At 46.9% G+C, this 17,388-nt stretch overlaps 2 protein-coding genes across 3 annotated transcripts in view; both read right to left on the bottom strand.

Moving 5' to 3' along the window:
- Window positions 1-17,388, bottom strand: part of LOC311192892 (C-terminal-binding protein 2) — a 138,205-nt gene that overhangs the window by 35,601 nt on the left and 85,216 nt on the right. The window contains exon 1 of one of the 2 annotated variants that reach the window (XM_084265562.1): window positions 8,871-9,108. The exons of the other annotated variant lie outside the window; for it this stretch is intronic. Within the exon in view, the coding sequence (XP_084121688.1) occupies window positions 8,871-9,084 (214 nt within the window). The 5' untranslated portion in view covers window positions 9,085-9,108. Of the gene's footprint in view, window positions 1-8,870; window positions 9,109-17,388 lie in introns of those variants that run through there. 2 annotated transcript variants of the gene reach the window in all.
- LOC311192963 (uncharacterized protein) lies at window positions 9,144-10,566 on the bottom strand (the record flags this gene model as incomplete). Its single annotated transcript, XM_084265655.1, has 2 exons — window positions 9,144-9,158; window positions 9,418-10,566. The coding sequence occupies 2 exons, from the start codon at window positions 10,564-10,566 to the stop codon at window positions 9,144-9,146; spliced, it is 1,164 nt and encodes a 387-aa protein (XP_084121781.1).

The following is a 17,388-nucleotide window of genomic DNA, read 5'->3' on the forward strand; positions in this document are numbered from 1 at the left end:
CAGACACGCAGCCTCAGCATCCTCTGGATCAGGCCCATAAACCACAGAAACAGAGATCAAGCAAGGAATCCTCAAACAGCTCTAACACACATCACTTGAAACCAAGCAGTTTACCTCCATTAGAATTTTGTTTGGGAAATTTTCAATTGCAAACTTGCAAGTGTTGGGTGAAATCCCTATTTATGTCTTGCTCCAGACTGTTAATAACAGCTCCAGTGCTAATGACCCAACTCCTGAACATAGAGGGAAAACAGCACTTCATGAAATATTGATACACACTTGGAAATTTGACAATTATCTCCAGAGCTCCTTGGTAAAATCTGAAAGCAAATAAATAGCAAACATTTGCTGTACTCATTAAAATACTGAAAAACAGAGAAAGAAACCTACTCATTATCCATTTGACAAATATAACCTATTATTTTTAATAATGCACAGGCATTCAATGCATGAAATTTACAGCTTCTGTTGCTTAAAGAAACCATTGGTTTTGTAGATCTAATTTTAAGAAAAGCAATAAAAATAAGTTATGTGGAGCTGGTTGCTTTTGCAGGAGAGGGTAAAATCCTTCTTCTCCTGAAATCAATGGCAAAACTATCATTTTTCAAATGGAAGTACAACTCACTGCCCTATTTTGGAAGCTGCCTGTCCAGAATGAAATTCTCCCAAAACTAGGAATGCTAATTTTTTGTTGGTTGTTCTCAGGCAAGCTTTGGGAACTGAAAACCAGAGTAAAAAAACAAGAACTGATGAGCCAAAGGATGTGGGTGCAAGTCCACATGATGTAGCTCTGTATCTTGCTCATCGTAGCAAAATGAGACCAGCCAGAGGGGAGCTGCCACACTGCTGCTCCAGAGCACATGCTTTTAGGATGGGTGGCAAGTATAGAGAGCACCTTTCCTGGCTCAATAAAATATGAACTGTAAGAGGAGAACTGCCAAGCCAGAGCACAGTAGGTTGCTCAGCGTTGCATTCCAGCAAAATCGTAGAATCCCAGACTGGTCTGGGTTGGAAGGGACCCCAAGGGTCACACAGTTCCAACCCCCCTGCCACAGGCAGGGCCACCAACCTCCAGGCCTGGAGCTACACAAGGTTTCCCAGGGCCCCATCCAACCTGGCCTTGAACACCCCCAGGGATGGGGCATCCACCCCCTCTGGGCAGGTGCTCCAGCCCTCTGATCATCTTCATGGCCCTAACCATTGGTGTTATTACTGTAATTCCACTTTCTGTCCCTTTTAGCCCCGACTGTGGATGAAACAGAACCACAAACAAGAATGAAATGGAAATTTCAGATCCTTAAGCCAAACAATTCAGGCAGTGAGATAACAACTTCCACTCTCACTCAGGCACACTCAACCTGAGCAAGAATTCAAAGACAAGGAGAGGCTGAGATCAGGAGGAATTGCAACTGCTGGCCAGTGGGATAACTAAAGCTGTATTTGGGCTTTACTGATTACTTCAGTGTCCCAACAGGATGGTCTAGAGACAGATAAGCTCTCTGCTGTCCACACTGACTGCTCTCCTTTCTCTCTGATAATACACACTAATCAAGGTTCCTTTTATCGACAACGCAAAATCTATGCACTTGCTTGAACTTCTTGAATAGTCATTTAAAACTTTATTATAAAGCATTCAGAGGAAGGCAGAGAACGTGCCATTTCCATTCCTGGGTTTTTTCACTCTGTGGGTAACAGTGACAGACTTCAATAAGAGACTGGACCATCTTAAGAACAGGCTGGTAATCTATGGAGTGGGTAAAGGAGAGCGTAGGAGGCAGCCTGAAACCACTCAGGGATTGGCAGGGTTAGAACAAGCATCAGGAAACATGTTGGGGTTAAGAAAACAAGTAAGGAAGCCAAGGGGGCATCGTCAGGTTCTTGCATCCCACCACCCTACGACCCCTGACGTGGCTCCTTGGCATGGAGGTGACCCACCCAGAGATACCACCTTCACATCTGGAAAACACACGCCAAACGTTTCAGCAGGACCTCAGTTCTGACCTTCTTCTTCCGACTTTTTTCATTGAAAAAATATCCTAAATAATGACTTATCATTGTGTTTGCTGTCTAAGCAAGGTCCCTTCTGCTTATTTACTTGCCAAGTTAGCACGACAGCCTAGGAAATAATAAATTGCTTCATACCCAAAACAAGTCACTTCTGGCAAGCAGTGAAGACTCCGCAGCAGTGCTGATCCAAATGGATACTGACTGATACACCGATTCTATTTTGGAGAGTTTTTCTCCCCGTTTTCATGCATATATCTAGCTGCATATATAAATAAAATATAGGAGTGCCACCTTGGCTGTTTGTATCTGTATTTACCAAGGATCTCACTGACTCCAACCTTGCAGGTAAGCCCTGCTGGTCTCCTCCTTACAGTGACAACCTGCTTACCTCGCGGATTACAGAGCCTAACCCACCCTGCTCCTGGGGACTACGACGCTTTCAGAAGCTCCAGGAAGAGCACTGTACTCTCACTCTTCTCCCAGCCTCTCCCTGGCTGGCTCCTCTTCCATGTGCAAGACGTGGTGAGAGGCCATTTCCCTCAGCCACCCTGTGTTAGGTGATTGAGATGTGTCCCCAGGGCTTGGGGTACTCCTGGGAAGGGACCACAAGTCTCCATGGCTGACCCCACGCTGGCAGTGGGGTCTGCAGACATTCTTTTGCTAACAAAGCATGACTTTTATGAGTTTATGCCCAGCAAACAAGGCTAAGCTAAGGTCTTCCAAACTACCTGAGACCTGCAGACATCACACTGAGGGACTAAACCACAGCAACTTCACAGGGGTGCTGTGCCACACGGAAAGGGGCACAGGGTGGCCCTGCAGAGGCAGGGCTTGGGCTGTGTTACGTGGTGCCATGGGACCCACGTATTAAGCCGATTGTTGGCCTTGACACCCTTTGCACGGGGCGAGAGGGCGGAGGAAGGGAAGCCAGGTACTAATCCGCTCCATCTGCTCCGGAGCAGCTAATTGGATTGTGAATGCAGAAGGCAAGGCCCCAGCACAAGGTGCTGGCAGTCACGCCAGCCAGGCACAGGCACTCAGAAACCTCCCAGTTTCTTAAACAAGGCTCCTCTAGCGCAGAGGGTGAGGGTCCCACCACACCACCAAGCTCACCTCTGGCCAAACCCTGCCTAAGGACGCACGCGGTTGCACCGAGGCAGGGCCAGGCTGCCCAGCTCTTACAGAGGTGGAACTACATCACCTTGGAAAATAACATATGTGACCCCCTTACTGCCAAGTAACATTTCATCTTTAACAAGACACTAGAAAACACAGACAGAAGAGATGAAATATTAGCTTTCTTTACCAAAAGCCAGTGGAAAGCTGTCAGTGTCAGGTTGTATTTAGGTGCAGATGTCAAAAACTCATCTCTAAGTTGCTATCCATAAACCTTTGTCCTATGTCTGCAACATTTATTCTAAATCAGAGGCTTAATGATTTTGGTCTTCTGCTTTCTCAGGATTCAGCTCAGCACCTACTTCACTTTAAAAAATAACAGACAATTCAGTTGTGCAGCATTTTCATTAAACCAGTCTGCAGCCTAACACTATGAGAAAGACAAGGAGAAGAAACATGACAAATATTTAATGATCAGAAACCTTTAAATTTTTTTCCCCTCTGTGAACACTAAGTTTGTAGCTATGGAAACTACTTATGAGAAAGCTTAAAAGAAGTCAGCAAATATAGTCAGAAAATCATCTGGATATATGGGTCCTAACAGTGATAGAGAACTCCAGACACGGGGTAAAAGGGAAGTGTAAATTGGAGATGACAACACTTGTGCATCTGACAACATGTTCTCCTCCGACAGACCCAAATCATCTTTATTGCCACGGCACTAAAGTCAATGAATTGCAACTGGAATGAGTTTGACACTTTATATTACTTTTGATAAAACCATTATAAAAAAGCATCTCTCGACCTTTAAGAAAGTCTTTTAAGAGCACATCCTCTGCAGGCAGGGACTCGTGGGCACATATTGGCCAAGACAGCCAATATTTTATCCAGGTAGTTCCCAGCACATCTCTCACACGCTCTGCTCTCCAGCTCTTTACCCTACTAACGCAGGCAGTTCTGATGACTTCAATTTTCAGATCCACACGTGTGATACCCCCATCTGCACAGTGATCTACCGAACTGAGGCTGGTGAGACTCTGCACATGGTAGTAACACACAGCTGGGTCCTTTAGGAGCCTTTTAAAGGCTTTCCCAACACTCATTCTGAGTATTTCCAGCTAACACCTTTATCACACTGCATGTTAATGCCCTGCAAATGGCATTGGGGCCATCAGGACAGTAGAGATGCTAGCAAGACACGTGTGCTTATTCCAATCAAGTATTTTTGTACAGAAGTTACACTCCCAGTTAAAACCACCAGTCTGTGGTTTTGACAGCAAACAGGGTGCAGACTTACTTTACCTGGAGTAACACACTAGCTGGGAATGGCTCCAAGGACTTGCTATGGTCTGTCAGGTCAATGTGCAAATTCGATCAGATTTATTCAGTACACTGAGCTTCCTTTGGTGCTGTTTCAGTCTGGACTGTTAATTGAGCTCCCTTACATGTATGCATTGTGATTACAGGCTAAATCTGTACAGGAAACATCATGAGGTAAAACTGAAGTTGATTTCTGATGGTACATTGGAGAAGGACTAAACCAACCTCAACAAATGCTCGTGGGATTTACCTTGTGTGTGAAATAGCACCACTCAACTCTCTCTGCCCATAAAAACCTGTGACAATTTCAGTGGGGTATTCTTAAAAGAGTGGGCACAATCCTTGAACAACTGGCAAGGCTCTTGCTCCTGTCTATGCCCTCTGCACTTTGGCAGCTGCCCACATGAAGAGCTTCAGCTCATGTGCAGCTAATGCCATTTTTATCTGTCACAGGGTGGAAAATGCCAGTAAAAGGAATTGCAATCAAGTGTTAAACAGTATAAGCAGAGCTGAGCTAATCACAGTGAGAGGCATTTCTAACTGGGCTCTAAGCTGATAAAAGATGAGTCCCCTTCACGCTGGAACTACGTGTCCAAGGAAAGCACCTACCCTCAGCCTGGCTTTCCCTGCTCAGGAGAAGGTCAGGCTTTCAACCAAAGCTTACAGCCAAGACATTTTGCTCCTCCTTCCTTATGATACCTGCCTGACTTGTACAGAGCAGCCCTGCTCCTCATCCCTCTGGGAATGATCTCCCCTTCTGTGACCATTTGCTTGCCTATCTTCATACATAAACTAGGGTTCCAAAAGGTATCCAAGACCTTATTTATTACTGAATTGCCATTCCTCACTGGAGCCCCCCACATCCATCATCAGAAACAGAAACCTAGACAGACTCCTCACTCAGGAGATGTCTAGAAATCAAAATAAAAGCCTCTTATCAGCAAACTTCTTTAAGACTGAAAATCTGGATACTAAAATACAAAGTGAGTCATTAAAAATATGTCCAAACGTAACCATGTGAAGACACAACAATCTGAAGATACATCTGGAGATATTTCGGAGGTGGAGCTCCCATAATCTGATCAGTGCCCATTAGAGCAGTTTGTCCTTACCAGCTTTGCTGCCCTCCACTATTTATTTCCCCGCATTACCACCCACTCCAGCACGAGGCAGGCCACAGCCTGCTCTGGCAGCAGATCAGAACCCAACAGCCTTTTGTCACTCAGACTTTGCTGGTTTATTTTCCCCACTTGCCACTGAGGTGAGTTGGTACGTTCACTACATGTGGTGGTATGGACAGCAAGGCTGCAGGAGCAGCCAGCTCCAAGGATGTGTCTTCCCAGGGAAGCTGTTCCTGACAGCTTCACACACAAGGTTTTGATCACAGAATCACAAGGTTGGGAAAGACCTTTAAGATGATCAAGTCCGACTGTTCCCATCCTGTGCTAAACCAGATCCCTACGTACCTCATTTACCCTTTTTTGAAACACATGATGGTGTTGATGCATCTTGATGATGCAGAGCTGCAGCTTTGCCCAAGCCATGGTTCTGGAGCTCCTGGGATAGGAAGCTGATTTGGCTCTGGAGATGTCACTTGGCTCCTGCACCATGGTGCTCACACATACAACTCTCTGCTTCATACAACTCTGCAATTCCTGAAAGGGGCAATTTATCTAACTTCTTAATAATTATTTTACAAGATGCAAATTGCAGCAGTAAATCTTGTCCAGATGTTCCCTTGTCTGACCGAAGCAAAGGGCCCATCAGCATGTGGTGTGTGCCTGTATCCCTGCTCGGGACGCTGCCTCTACCATCAGAAGCACCAGGCAGAAGACATCTCCCTCTCACTACCCTCTGCCCAAACTCCCAAGTAAACAGTAGCTGTGCAAAACCCTCATGGAGTGACAAAGCTCTACACAAAACCACAAACTGGGTATCTAGAAACAACTCATCGTAGAAAGACTACAACAGATAGTCCAGCAAGACTTCAAAACTAACCAAAAGCAGCTTTTATAAACCCCTGCTTATATAACAAGCTTCAAAACATCAACAGATTAAAATATACATTTTATAACCCTCTGCTGACTGAGAAGACATTAGCCTACACCAACAGAAAATATTTAGAGACACTGAGCTTGCTTTCACCTTGCAACTCAAGTATCCACAGCCAAAGCTACAGCCAGGAGAAGGCTCGTTGCTCTTAAAAACACATCCTGCCTCTTCCTGCTGGCAAATATGATTTTCCTGGATTTAGTCAAGTTTCTGCCACCTGCTCAAGGCTTGACAAACATCCTAAGATATCTGTAATATTCACTTAGCACCACATGTGTAAGTCCCCTTAGCAATGGTTCCTTAAAGGGTAATTCCTCAACTCGGCTCCAACACCCACAGACCGCCACGCCTTCCATTTTTGATCCGCATCCTTCCATTTGCTGTGGGTCTTACCTTGGCTTCTACTTTTAAAAAAATACAGTTTAACAGGAAGAAAACCTCTCAGGCTATTTGGAAAATAAAAAAAAAAGGGGAAACAAATAAAAATGAAGACAATTTTACAGGTCCTACTTCAGCTAAACCTTTCAGGGACTTCAATGAGAAGATAATCTTTCTGTGATTATGGCCAAACCCTCCCGTTGCTTAGCAACACATAATTAAGGAATATGTTTTCAGATCCGCTTTGCAAGCTGGCCATTATCAGATGAAATTACTGGAGCAACAAATGTCATCCTCATGCAAATGAGTTGGTCGCAGGCACAAAAAAAAGAGAGAAGGCTGAGTAGTGAGGGAGCTCGGCGGCACAGAAACGCTGCTGGCTTCCCCTCGCTGCACACCGGTAATTCTTTTGGAGGGAAGGGTCATGTCTGGATTTTTAGAGAACTGGGTTTGTAGTTTATGTATGAAGGAAGGGTCTGCTTCTTGTGGTGGAGGAGACCGCTCCCAACGCGTGGTCTCCAGCCATCCCTCACCCCAGGGTTTTCATGGTATCGGTACTGACCGGCTCAATCTGACGTACTGGGAATAAATGAACATATTTCTGTTCCCCACATCGTGCTGGTTTGCTTTCTTTTCCAGGCTTGGGGAAGTCATTTGTTTAAAAATATTGCCTGGATGCACTACTTTCACATCTGATCCTTGTCAACACAGCAAGCGTCGCCTAATATCGAGGCGCTTTTTAGCAATCAATAAATCACAGCAGCTTCATAAAGGATACATAAAGCGTGAAAGGAACAGCATCTACTTCCTAGCCGTGTAATTACAGTGAGCCAGGGAAAGGGGTGCGCCCTGCGTCTGCATTTTGACAACTTTATCATTTCCCCTCCCCAAAATCACTCTTTATTTAGATTCCTGTGGAATGGCATCACGGGTTTGGCACCGTCCCTATGCCTATAAATGGTATCCTTTTATTAAAGCTTTGCGCCTCTACGTCGGTACGGCACATTGTTCCCAGACTTGTTCGCATGGGAGTTCAGCTGAACTGCACGGGGAGACAATTCCCAGCTCCCAGTCTCTCCCAGTAAAACCATTTCAAGGGATTGCTTTCCTGATTTTTTTTTTCACACATGTCAAGCCACAAATGAATGGGTTTGTCAAATTTCCTCCTACTTAGCAATGTGGTTTTGGGGGTTAGTTTCTGTCAGGCTCAGAGCATTATCATCAACGTACATCTCTGGAGAGGAGGAGCAGAGCCTGCTCAGTTTAGCCAGCTTTACATCCCAGCAGCCAAGGGCCCCAGCACTTCTCCAAGGGGAAGGGAAGACGAGGAGTCACCACTCATTTTTATTGTTCTACTACTTAATGACAGGCTTTTAGTTTTAAGCACAGACCTATTACTTTAACAGCTATATCACTTCACTTACAGGCATCTCGAGAAGAAAATCAAGGGTATTATTTTGAATGCCTGATAAAACAGCAAATTAATAATAAGAAGAAAAGACTTAGGTAATGGCCAAAGGTAAGTCGATTCTCGAGTAACACCATTAGCTATCTGATGAATTTAGTCAAAACAATGCTAACCATTTCCTCAGAGGAACACATTTGTGCCTGATAACAGCAGTAAAAAGTCAATCTGCAGCAAACCCTGTAGTCCTAATTGCTCAGCCAGTGCAGTATCTAATCTCCCATTCTTTACAAACAACAGGAACGACAAGATTAACCCTGGAAGCAATATCTGAGACACCGCTCACTTTTAACTGAAGTTGGTTAAACAAATAAAATCCCTGGAATTTAAAGGCAGAGTGAGAACCAGCATCTTTAGCCAGCACAGCCCTGCAAAGAAATCCAACTCACCTCCTTTTCTAAATAGGAAAGTGTCTAATTATTTAGGTGTGAAACCCCAAAATACTTGACGGTGAGGTTTTTTGGGGGGATAAGGTAAGAAACAACAAGGTGGATCTAAACTACTGTAAAGGTGAAGACCCTTTGGAAATTACTTGGTTCAGGTGATGCCATGGTGGAGACGATGACAGGGGGCCCCGTACGCCTGCTGAGCTTCGGGTATGGGGAGAGCTGGGCAGCAAAACCAGGTCCTGTGGGTGCCAGGCTGCCTTCTCCCGGTGCTCCTGGCCGGCGGAGGAGCTGTGGGCTGCCGTGCGGGCTGGGCGCTGGTGATGCTGCTGCTGTCCGCTCCCTCTTCATCAGCTCCATGGGCACTGTGTAGGTGGTGGGATAGGCTGTTTTGGGGCTGGCATGCGGGTTGGCTGTGGTCATGGGCATGCCGACTGGAGCAGAGTAGGCGGAGGCTGGACGTGGGTGCGTGTTGCAAGGCAGGGGGGTGTTGTATCCAGAACCAGGGAGGAAGTGCGGCCCCTGAGGAGCCCCAGCAGAGGCAGGGTAGGCAGTGGTCTCCAGCAGGTGCTGGGTTGGGGCGCTGGATGGCCGGCGGTGCATCTCCCCCCCTCTCGGGGAGAGAGGTGGCAGCGGAGGTGGGGGCTGTGTGGCAGCTGGGCCATCTGTGGTGGGCCCTGAGCTGAGGGGCACCCCATAGTCACCTGGCAGCTCGCTGCGGTGGCTGAAGCTGTTGGAGCGGGTCCTGGGGCGCAGTGTCCCGCTCCTCCTCTCCTGCCTCTGCAGCTGCATTTCTGCCTTGTAGTTGTGGGCGATGCGGGAGAGCACACGGGCCTGCCCCAGGTTTGGAGCCACGGACTTGATGTCATTCTCCTCCATCATGGCCAGCAGGTTTGGGGAGTCAAAGCCCTGCTGCAGCAGTGCGGCAAAGGTGCTCTCCGAGACGCCCTCTGCGCGCAGCAGTGCTACAAACTCAGGGTCGAAGCTCCTCTTCCCCTCTGTCCCAGGGAAGGCAGAGGGTCCTGGTGGGTGGGAAGGGGTCACCACTGCTGCCTCGTAGCTGTCGTAGGGCCCCTTGGTGCTGGTGCTCTCCCGGCCTGGCCCATAGCTGCTGCCAGCACCGCTGGTGGGGTCCACCACCAGGCAGGTGGGGGCTGCCTGCCTGCTCCCCGCCGGCTCAGGGGGCCGCTCTGCCCCATCGCCATAGGCCTGCCGGCCAGGGAAGACAGGTGGCTCTGCTGCGTACCGCGGGCCGAGGGGCTCTGCGCCGTACCGTGCTGGGGAGACGTCTCTGCCGCGCATACGCTGCCCGTCCAGGGCCAGCTTGGGGTCCCTGTAGAGGCGCGCAGCCTCCGGTGGGGCGGGTGGGCGCCCCAGGGCCTGGTCCCAGGACAGCCGGCTGCCGGGCGCCCCGTAGCTCGCCAGCGGCCTGCTCACCACAGGCTCTCGGTAGCAGCGGGGGTCCTTGGGCGATCTAGCTGCCAGGGACGGGTCGCTGTAGTAATCCTGGGGTGGCAGAGAACCCCGGCCCGCCATGGCTGCCTGCCGGTCGCAGTAGGTAAAGTCAGGGACGGAGCCTTTCCTGAGGGGCCCTGGGGCAAAGGTGGCATCCTGGTACGGGTACGCCTCTTGCTTCAGCTCCACGCCGCCCTGCAAGATGATATCATTTGCTCTTGGTGGCTCATACCAGCCGCCCTCGCCGCCGTAGGTCAGGGAGCTCCTCCGGCCCGGGGGCCTTTGGTAGTCAAAGCTGTTCTCACTCTCCCAGTTGCCTTCATACCAGCCGGCAGCATCCCAGCTCTGCGAGCGGCCGATGTTGGGGTGCTTGCTGGGGATGGGCATCTCCAGACGGCCGCTTGCTCCTGCCGAAACGAAGAGGAGGTGCCTTCCTTCTCAGTGCTTCTCTGGCACGCATCAAAACCAGACCGCGCTCCACCTGAGCCCTCCTGGGACTTCAGAAACCACCGACCGGCGGTTTTACCTTTCAAAGCGTTGCCTGAATTATTAATTCTTCGAAACCTTATCAGGCAAAGCATGCAGCAGCCCCTGCCGCCCGCTCCCACTCCAGGTCAGCGGAGGGAGAGAGCCTTCCGTGCAGTGCAGCCGCCAAAGAGGGCGGCCGCCCTCAGCCCAGATGCTTTATCCTCTGCCGCTGGGGACGGCGCGCGGCACATGGACAACTGGCCGAGCTGTGTGGGGATTAGGAGCTAAATAAAACCCCTAAAGCCCTCGCTCCATGTGACATCATTTTAGCCCGATGAAATCTCCCAGCCAGCAGCCTCAATGCAATTTCCCCTCAGGGAATGATTTATTAGGGGTTGGGGTTTTTTTTTTTTAATGTTGGGTTTTTTAACACCCATTTCATCCGTTTCACTTCTCTCCTTCCCCGTTAGCTCAGGGCTCCTGGCTGCACCAGCACCCACCAGGAATCGGTGGTGAGATAACGGGCACGCATCCGCCCGTCCACACACACACACACACACACACTCACATGTCAAAATAAAAAAGCAAGCTTCAGTGTCAGCTCAATCTTAATCCACCCTGATGAAATGCTAATCCACTGCACACAGCTAAAGACAAATTAAATGGGAGCAAGCAGGCAGGCCTAGAAAAAAAAAAAGGCCAATGCAAGATAGGCAAGAATACAAGAGCGATTAGAAATTAGTTAGGTATCTGTTTAACACTTTATGAATATTGTAATTTGCTTTGGAAATGACATTTTTTGTTATAGTTTCAAATTAGCTGTACTAACTAGGCTCTGTGAGGATTCTTTACATTATTATCATAATACGCAAATCCTTTCATCATCCCAGGACAGAAAATTGTGGAGGTGTAATCGGGAATGTGTAATTTTAAGACCCCAGCAGAGGTCACAGAAAAGGAGGGGAGGATCAAAGGATCTAAAAGCCCGGTCTTACAAAGCAAAAAGGAATAGTAGACTTTTGCCTATTATCCCTGGCTTCCTTTGGAAGGAAAAACTACACGTTTCTGAGATGGGAAAACACTCAGAAACATCAGACACAACTCAATTTGTATCTAGTGGGATTTCAATATTCATATGGATTAAGAGTTTTTTTGCACTTAAGAGTAGGCAAAAGGATTTAGATGGACTCACACCACAGAAAATTATTATTTGGAAATGTAATAAAAAATTCCATAAATAGTGATCATTTTCAGAGGAGAGACTAAACTGGCTCCTGGAAACACTTGTCTACGTTATCACACGCTGCTCACACACAAATATTCCCTTTTCAAAGAAGAAGAGGTCAACCCTCACTTATTTTGCTCACCACTGCAAGTGAAGCCACATTTTCCTTTTAATTAAATAAAAATTTCAGACATTATTTTGCCTTTCTCTGCTCCACTCACAAATGTCCTCACCTCCAACATGCCCCATCCAGGTCAGACCCAGTCAAATGAGTAACAGTCACCTTCCCTGGTCTGTTTGCCAGAGAGCTTGAGTGTTTTTTCCTGGCTAATCCACAATCAATGTTTAGTGCACCAGCCATCCCATGATAGACTATTGTGCTATTATGATAGCTAAATCACTAATACAGTCTAATGCTTAGACTTGCCTATCATACTAATACCTCTGGGCTATATTTCTGACCCAAATACTGACAGGATCTTTGAGTAATCCTGAAATTTCTTTATTGCAGTAAATATTATAAATCCTCTTCAAACATCCTCTCCTCCAATTCCATCCCCAAGAACCACAGTCTTTAAAATGATGTTGGATATTACAGAGACATGCAAAACACGGGCCCCAAAAGATTATTTATGCAATTCTCTTAGAATATCTGATTGGCATCATATTGAATTAACTAACAAACTTAAGGCACATTGGAAAATTTCTTCTTTTGTGAGAGTCAAAATGGGAAGACACATTTGTGGCTTATAAATAAAGCAGAGAACATTCTAACAAACAAACCCATTTTATTACAACAACATTTTGCTAAAGAATAAAATGTATTCCCAACTGGATACTGGGAGATCTCTGCCATTTGCTTGTTCTGAAGCAGCAGAAGAAAGCGACCAAAAATGTATATGAAAAAACCAGTAAGATTCCAGTCTACACATGAAGGGCATCTTGAACCATCATCTCCAAAGAGATCACTAATGAACCACTAATGAATCACCACGTTAAGCCCTGGCTGACAATGGAAAAAAACATGGCAGAGAGATCAAATATCAGAAATGCTGATCTTGACCAACTGTGAGGGAAGTCAGAAGGGAGCTTTGAGCTTTTACTACCTCTGAAAAAGACAAAAGCTTTAGTAAGCCCTTGGGTGGCATGAGGGACAGACAAAGAGACCTCGCCCAAACCAACAGATCTGTAACTGGGGGCTGTGCCCTGCCTGGCTCCAGCACACATGGGCGACAGCAGGACCAGAAGACCCGACTCCTTCCAGCCCAACCGCAGGAGCAGCCGCACGCCTGGGCTCTGGAAACCACCCACACATCACCCCACCAGCCGGCCCTTGCACTGGTACAGCCCTGCGACCCTCAGGCAGAAGGACCTGCCCTTCTCACGCCTGCCCCACTCCACAGGAGCCAGGAAACTTTAACTTCAGACCTGCCACAGGAACACTCATGCATATGGATGATTTATCCCATACCCACTGACCTCAGTGGAACAAATTAACTATTCCTGTGCTCCAAGCTAAGCACAGGTAGGTGCTTGCAGGGATGGGGCTGCAGGACTTGTACTTTTCCCTGCAGCCATGGGGCAGACGTTCTCTTTGGAAGGCTCTGCTGGTCCTTCCTCTTGCTGACCCAAGAGCCACTACTAGCCCTGAAGCTGGTGGAGATGTGCCCAGGAGCCATGGAGCTGGGCAGCCTCCCATGCCACCACGGCAGCAAAGGAAACATTACACCCCCAGTGAATCCAAAAATTAGTAAGAAATGATGGGAATGAAATATGGATGGATGGATGGATGGATGGATGGATGGATGGATGGATGGATGGATAGTAAGGGTCTTCTACATTTCTTTTCTAGGGCACTTTTAAAAGCAGCACCTGAGCAAATTCCCCTCACTCCAGAGCTACTCCTGAATTGGGACCCAGGCAGCAATGACCAAGAGAGGATGTGGAGGCACCAGGGCACAACCCAACATAAGCGATCTCTGTTGTGCTTCTCGGGACACTGGCACCCACATTCCTGACATGAGGGGGAGAGGAAGCACTGCAGGAAAGGCAGGAGATTTATTCTCCATTTATCTTTTAATTCTAGAGGCATTTGGGGGGGAAAAAACCACACAAAGGTTAAAAAAAAAGGGGTGGGGGGCAAAAAAAGCACTGATCAAGAGCTTAAATGCTCTGGTATTTCAGATCATGTGTTGGTTGTCTAATACCTGGTAAACTTTGGTATGATACAGCCACCACAGCAGAAGCCTAGCCTGAAATAAAGGTAAAGACAAGAGTAGAGGAAAGGTGGGCCCATCATTTAACACCACATTCAAAAGGGGTTGGCATGAATCTGCTTCTGGAAACCAGTCACAGTGGATTATGAAACAAGTTATCTCCCGCAGAGCTAGAAAGTGCTGTTTCCTTCCCCTGAAAAGAATGAAACCTGTGATAAGCAATCAGGATGCTCCATCTGCAACACAACTGTGTAAACAATGTTTTTTGGTGTCTGCAGCACTAACTCAGGGGAGGTTGGATGTGGAATTTTGTTCACATCGATCTAAACTATTTAATTTCAAGTTCTGAAAGCACGTTGCTGGAGAAAGAACTGTCTGCAAGAGCATAGCACAGATTGGTTTAGGTTTGGGGTTTACTATTTTAAAATGCTTTTCAATTACAAGTTTAAACCTTGTTTTTATGGGGGAAAATGACTTTAAATGTAGCAAAATGTTGATGTTTTCTCCCAAATTATTTCCTTCTGGGAGAAAGCGGAACTGAAGCAATGCAGTGAACATGCCAAATGTCATTTCTGGCAAAAACTCTGAGGTGCACCAACAGTGGAAAGGCTATTTCTTTTTTGAAAGGCAAAGGAATCCTACCCCTGGTAGTGAAAAATCCTCTGGAGGACAAATACAGCTTGTATTAATGGAGAGAGCAGGTATCAGGACACCCAGCCTTTATACTTGGCTCTGCCACTGTCAGTGAGTAAATTGCTTTATTTCTTACACCACAGATTCCCCTTCCATCAAGGGGGATATAATAATATACACCTATCACATTCAGATGGTGTTAAGATTAATCAGTGTTTGTCATATGTTTTCAGGTGACAAGGTACAAAGCTATGGGTAGGATAAATGCTTCTGCCCTCGCTGCCTGGGCTTTCAAGGACTGTGTGTGATTGTGCCTAATGACCCCCAAAGCTTGGGAAGGCTTTTCTGACATCATCCTCCTACGTTCAAGCTTGTGGGATGCTGGGGAAGCAGAAATGAGCTGGTGTGAAACTATACTGTGGCATACAATGGATGCTATGGGGAGGGAAAGGAATAGCACGTAGCATAAAGGATGCAAATGCCTGTATACAAATTAGGGAAAAAAAAATAAATTGGGAGAAGAAAAACAGGAAGAAAGTGTTCCAAATCCTTGGAAATTACTGCGTTTGCTAAAATTTGGCTCTGCAAAAATCCCTCTCGCAGTGGCAATAAGCACTCTGCTTAGATGGACTTTCTAACAGTCTCCTGAAATTAGAGGAGTACAAAGAGAAAATTAGCAGGATTGTGCCCGAATAATTTTCAATAATCAAAGGAACAGAACAGCATCTGAAAGCACTCAGCGCTTGAAGCCATGCCACATGCTTTTACCAATTTCCAAACCCAAAGCATGGAGGCTTTGTAACTTCAACAAAACACTCTCAAATACCAACTTGGTGCGTTACAACAAAACACTCTTAAGATCAGCCGATGATTAAACAATCACTGCCTCATGGAACTCTGTATTTTGATGACTTTAAAGCAGAGGAAACAAAAGCTTACGTCCATTTGTAGCTCAACCCCCTGGCGCTGGGAGAGATGTGTGCTGTAAGCCTTGGCTCACATGAGTTACAAGCTACAGGAATGCACTACCAGCACAGGCTGCCTCGAAATGTTACGCACAAACTGGGATCTAACTGGGTTCAACCGACGTTCCCACTGGTTACACACAAATGGGCCCGAGCATATGGAAAATAAAAGGTCACTATCGTATCTAAATAGCCGTGGAGGCGCAGCAAAGCAGCCTGCCTCCCCTGCCAAATAAAGCAGGCGTTTACTCTCAGAACTGATGACACAGTATCTCAGGGCTGCTCTGAGTAATTTCCCAAGAATTCCCCCCCCCCTAAACCCCACATGTCAACGTGAGGAGAGAGGATGCAAAGCCTCTTCCACTCGCACCAGCTGGCGCCGTGCTGAGAAGGCTCACAGAGGCATTTCACATAATGAAGCTACAGTGACCTTTTACTTTATCACTGCGGACCTGACCGCTTGCCTCTCCGCTGGTTCTCTGTACCGATCCCTGCTGGGAAGGAGTTTGGTGTGGGAGGCAGGCTCCTTCCCAGCCAGCGCTGCATTTCAAACCCCTGCCACATGCCAACATCTCTCTGGTTGGAGGCACTTCACCCATCTTTTGTCAGAGGGTACCCCACCTGCAGTTACCTTGTGTTTATTGCAGAGCAAGGTTGTGTGCCAAACACACCTCGATGAGCACGCGGTAACTCATCACACCTCATGCTATCCCACTCACCCTGGTGCTCTGCCATCTGGGATGAAAATCAAATTGCAGGTAGGGAATGTGGGAAGCTAGCAATCATCTGAAATCCACTTGCAGTGAAAAACAAGAAGCCCAGCTGTACGACACACCGAGCCATCAGAGGGAGCGCTACGAGCTCTTGAAACTTCAAGCAGTAACAGTTTAGCCCTCAAGTATGGGGAGACTAACAATAAAAGTTAGCAGAAACAGCACTGTCACGTTCCTGCATCAACAAAGGGCTAATAAAAATATCAGATGTGTCCCCAACACCACAAAACTACACACTTTCAAGGACTACAAAACAGAAATCAATCTGGATGCTGAACTGCAGTCTAAAAGCCAGCGGACAAGGTTCAATGGGCACATCCCTCAACTGTTTGCAAAGATCTAATCTACGAATGCTCTTAAAAATAATCCTCCAGAAATCACATCAAGCACCTTGTCTCCAAAACTGGGTATTAGACCTCGAGGTCAAATCTCATCATTTTTAATAAGAATTCTGGATCAAGATTTAAATAGCATGTGTAATGAAAAGCATGGGAATTATATCCGTCCCAGAAAGCAGTAGAGAAATCCATTGTTAAATGAATATATATTGTAAGTCTGAACTCTGCCATGCATGTCTGGGTTTTGCATAAAAAATAATTAATTACTAGATTGTAACACGGTCCTGAGGAGATAAACATGCTGAGGTTCAGGGTGTCACTCTGCCTTACTTCCTCTGATGATGCCAACAGCTTGAAACACACACTTCTCTGGCAGACCCAATGCAGATAAAAAACCCCACGAACTCAAACCAAACCAAAACAGGAGGAAGTATTGCTTTAGCTAAAAAATATTTATTATGCACTGCTTTGTGACAAGGTTGGCATTCTCTATTGAAATAATCCCATCAAAGTGTTAGATGTGGAGGGACCACATCTGTGGCTAAGTCCTACTGGGGTCCCTCACCATCCATGGGGACGGCTGGTGGGGTG

This window comes from Gallinula chloropus (genome assembly GCF_964237585.1).
Source record: "Gallinula chloropus genome assembly, chromosome: 5".
NCBI lineage: Eukaryota > Metazoa > Chordata > Aves > Gruiformes > Rallidae > Gallinula > Gallinula chloropus.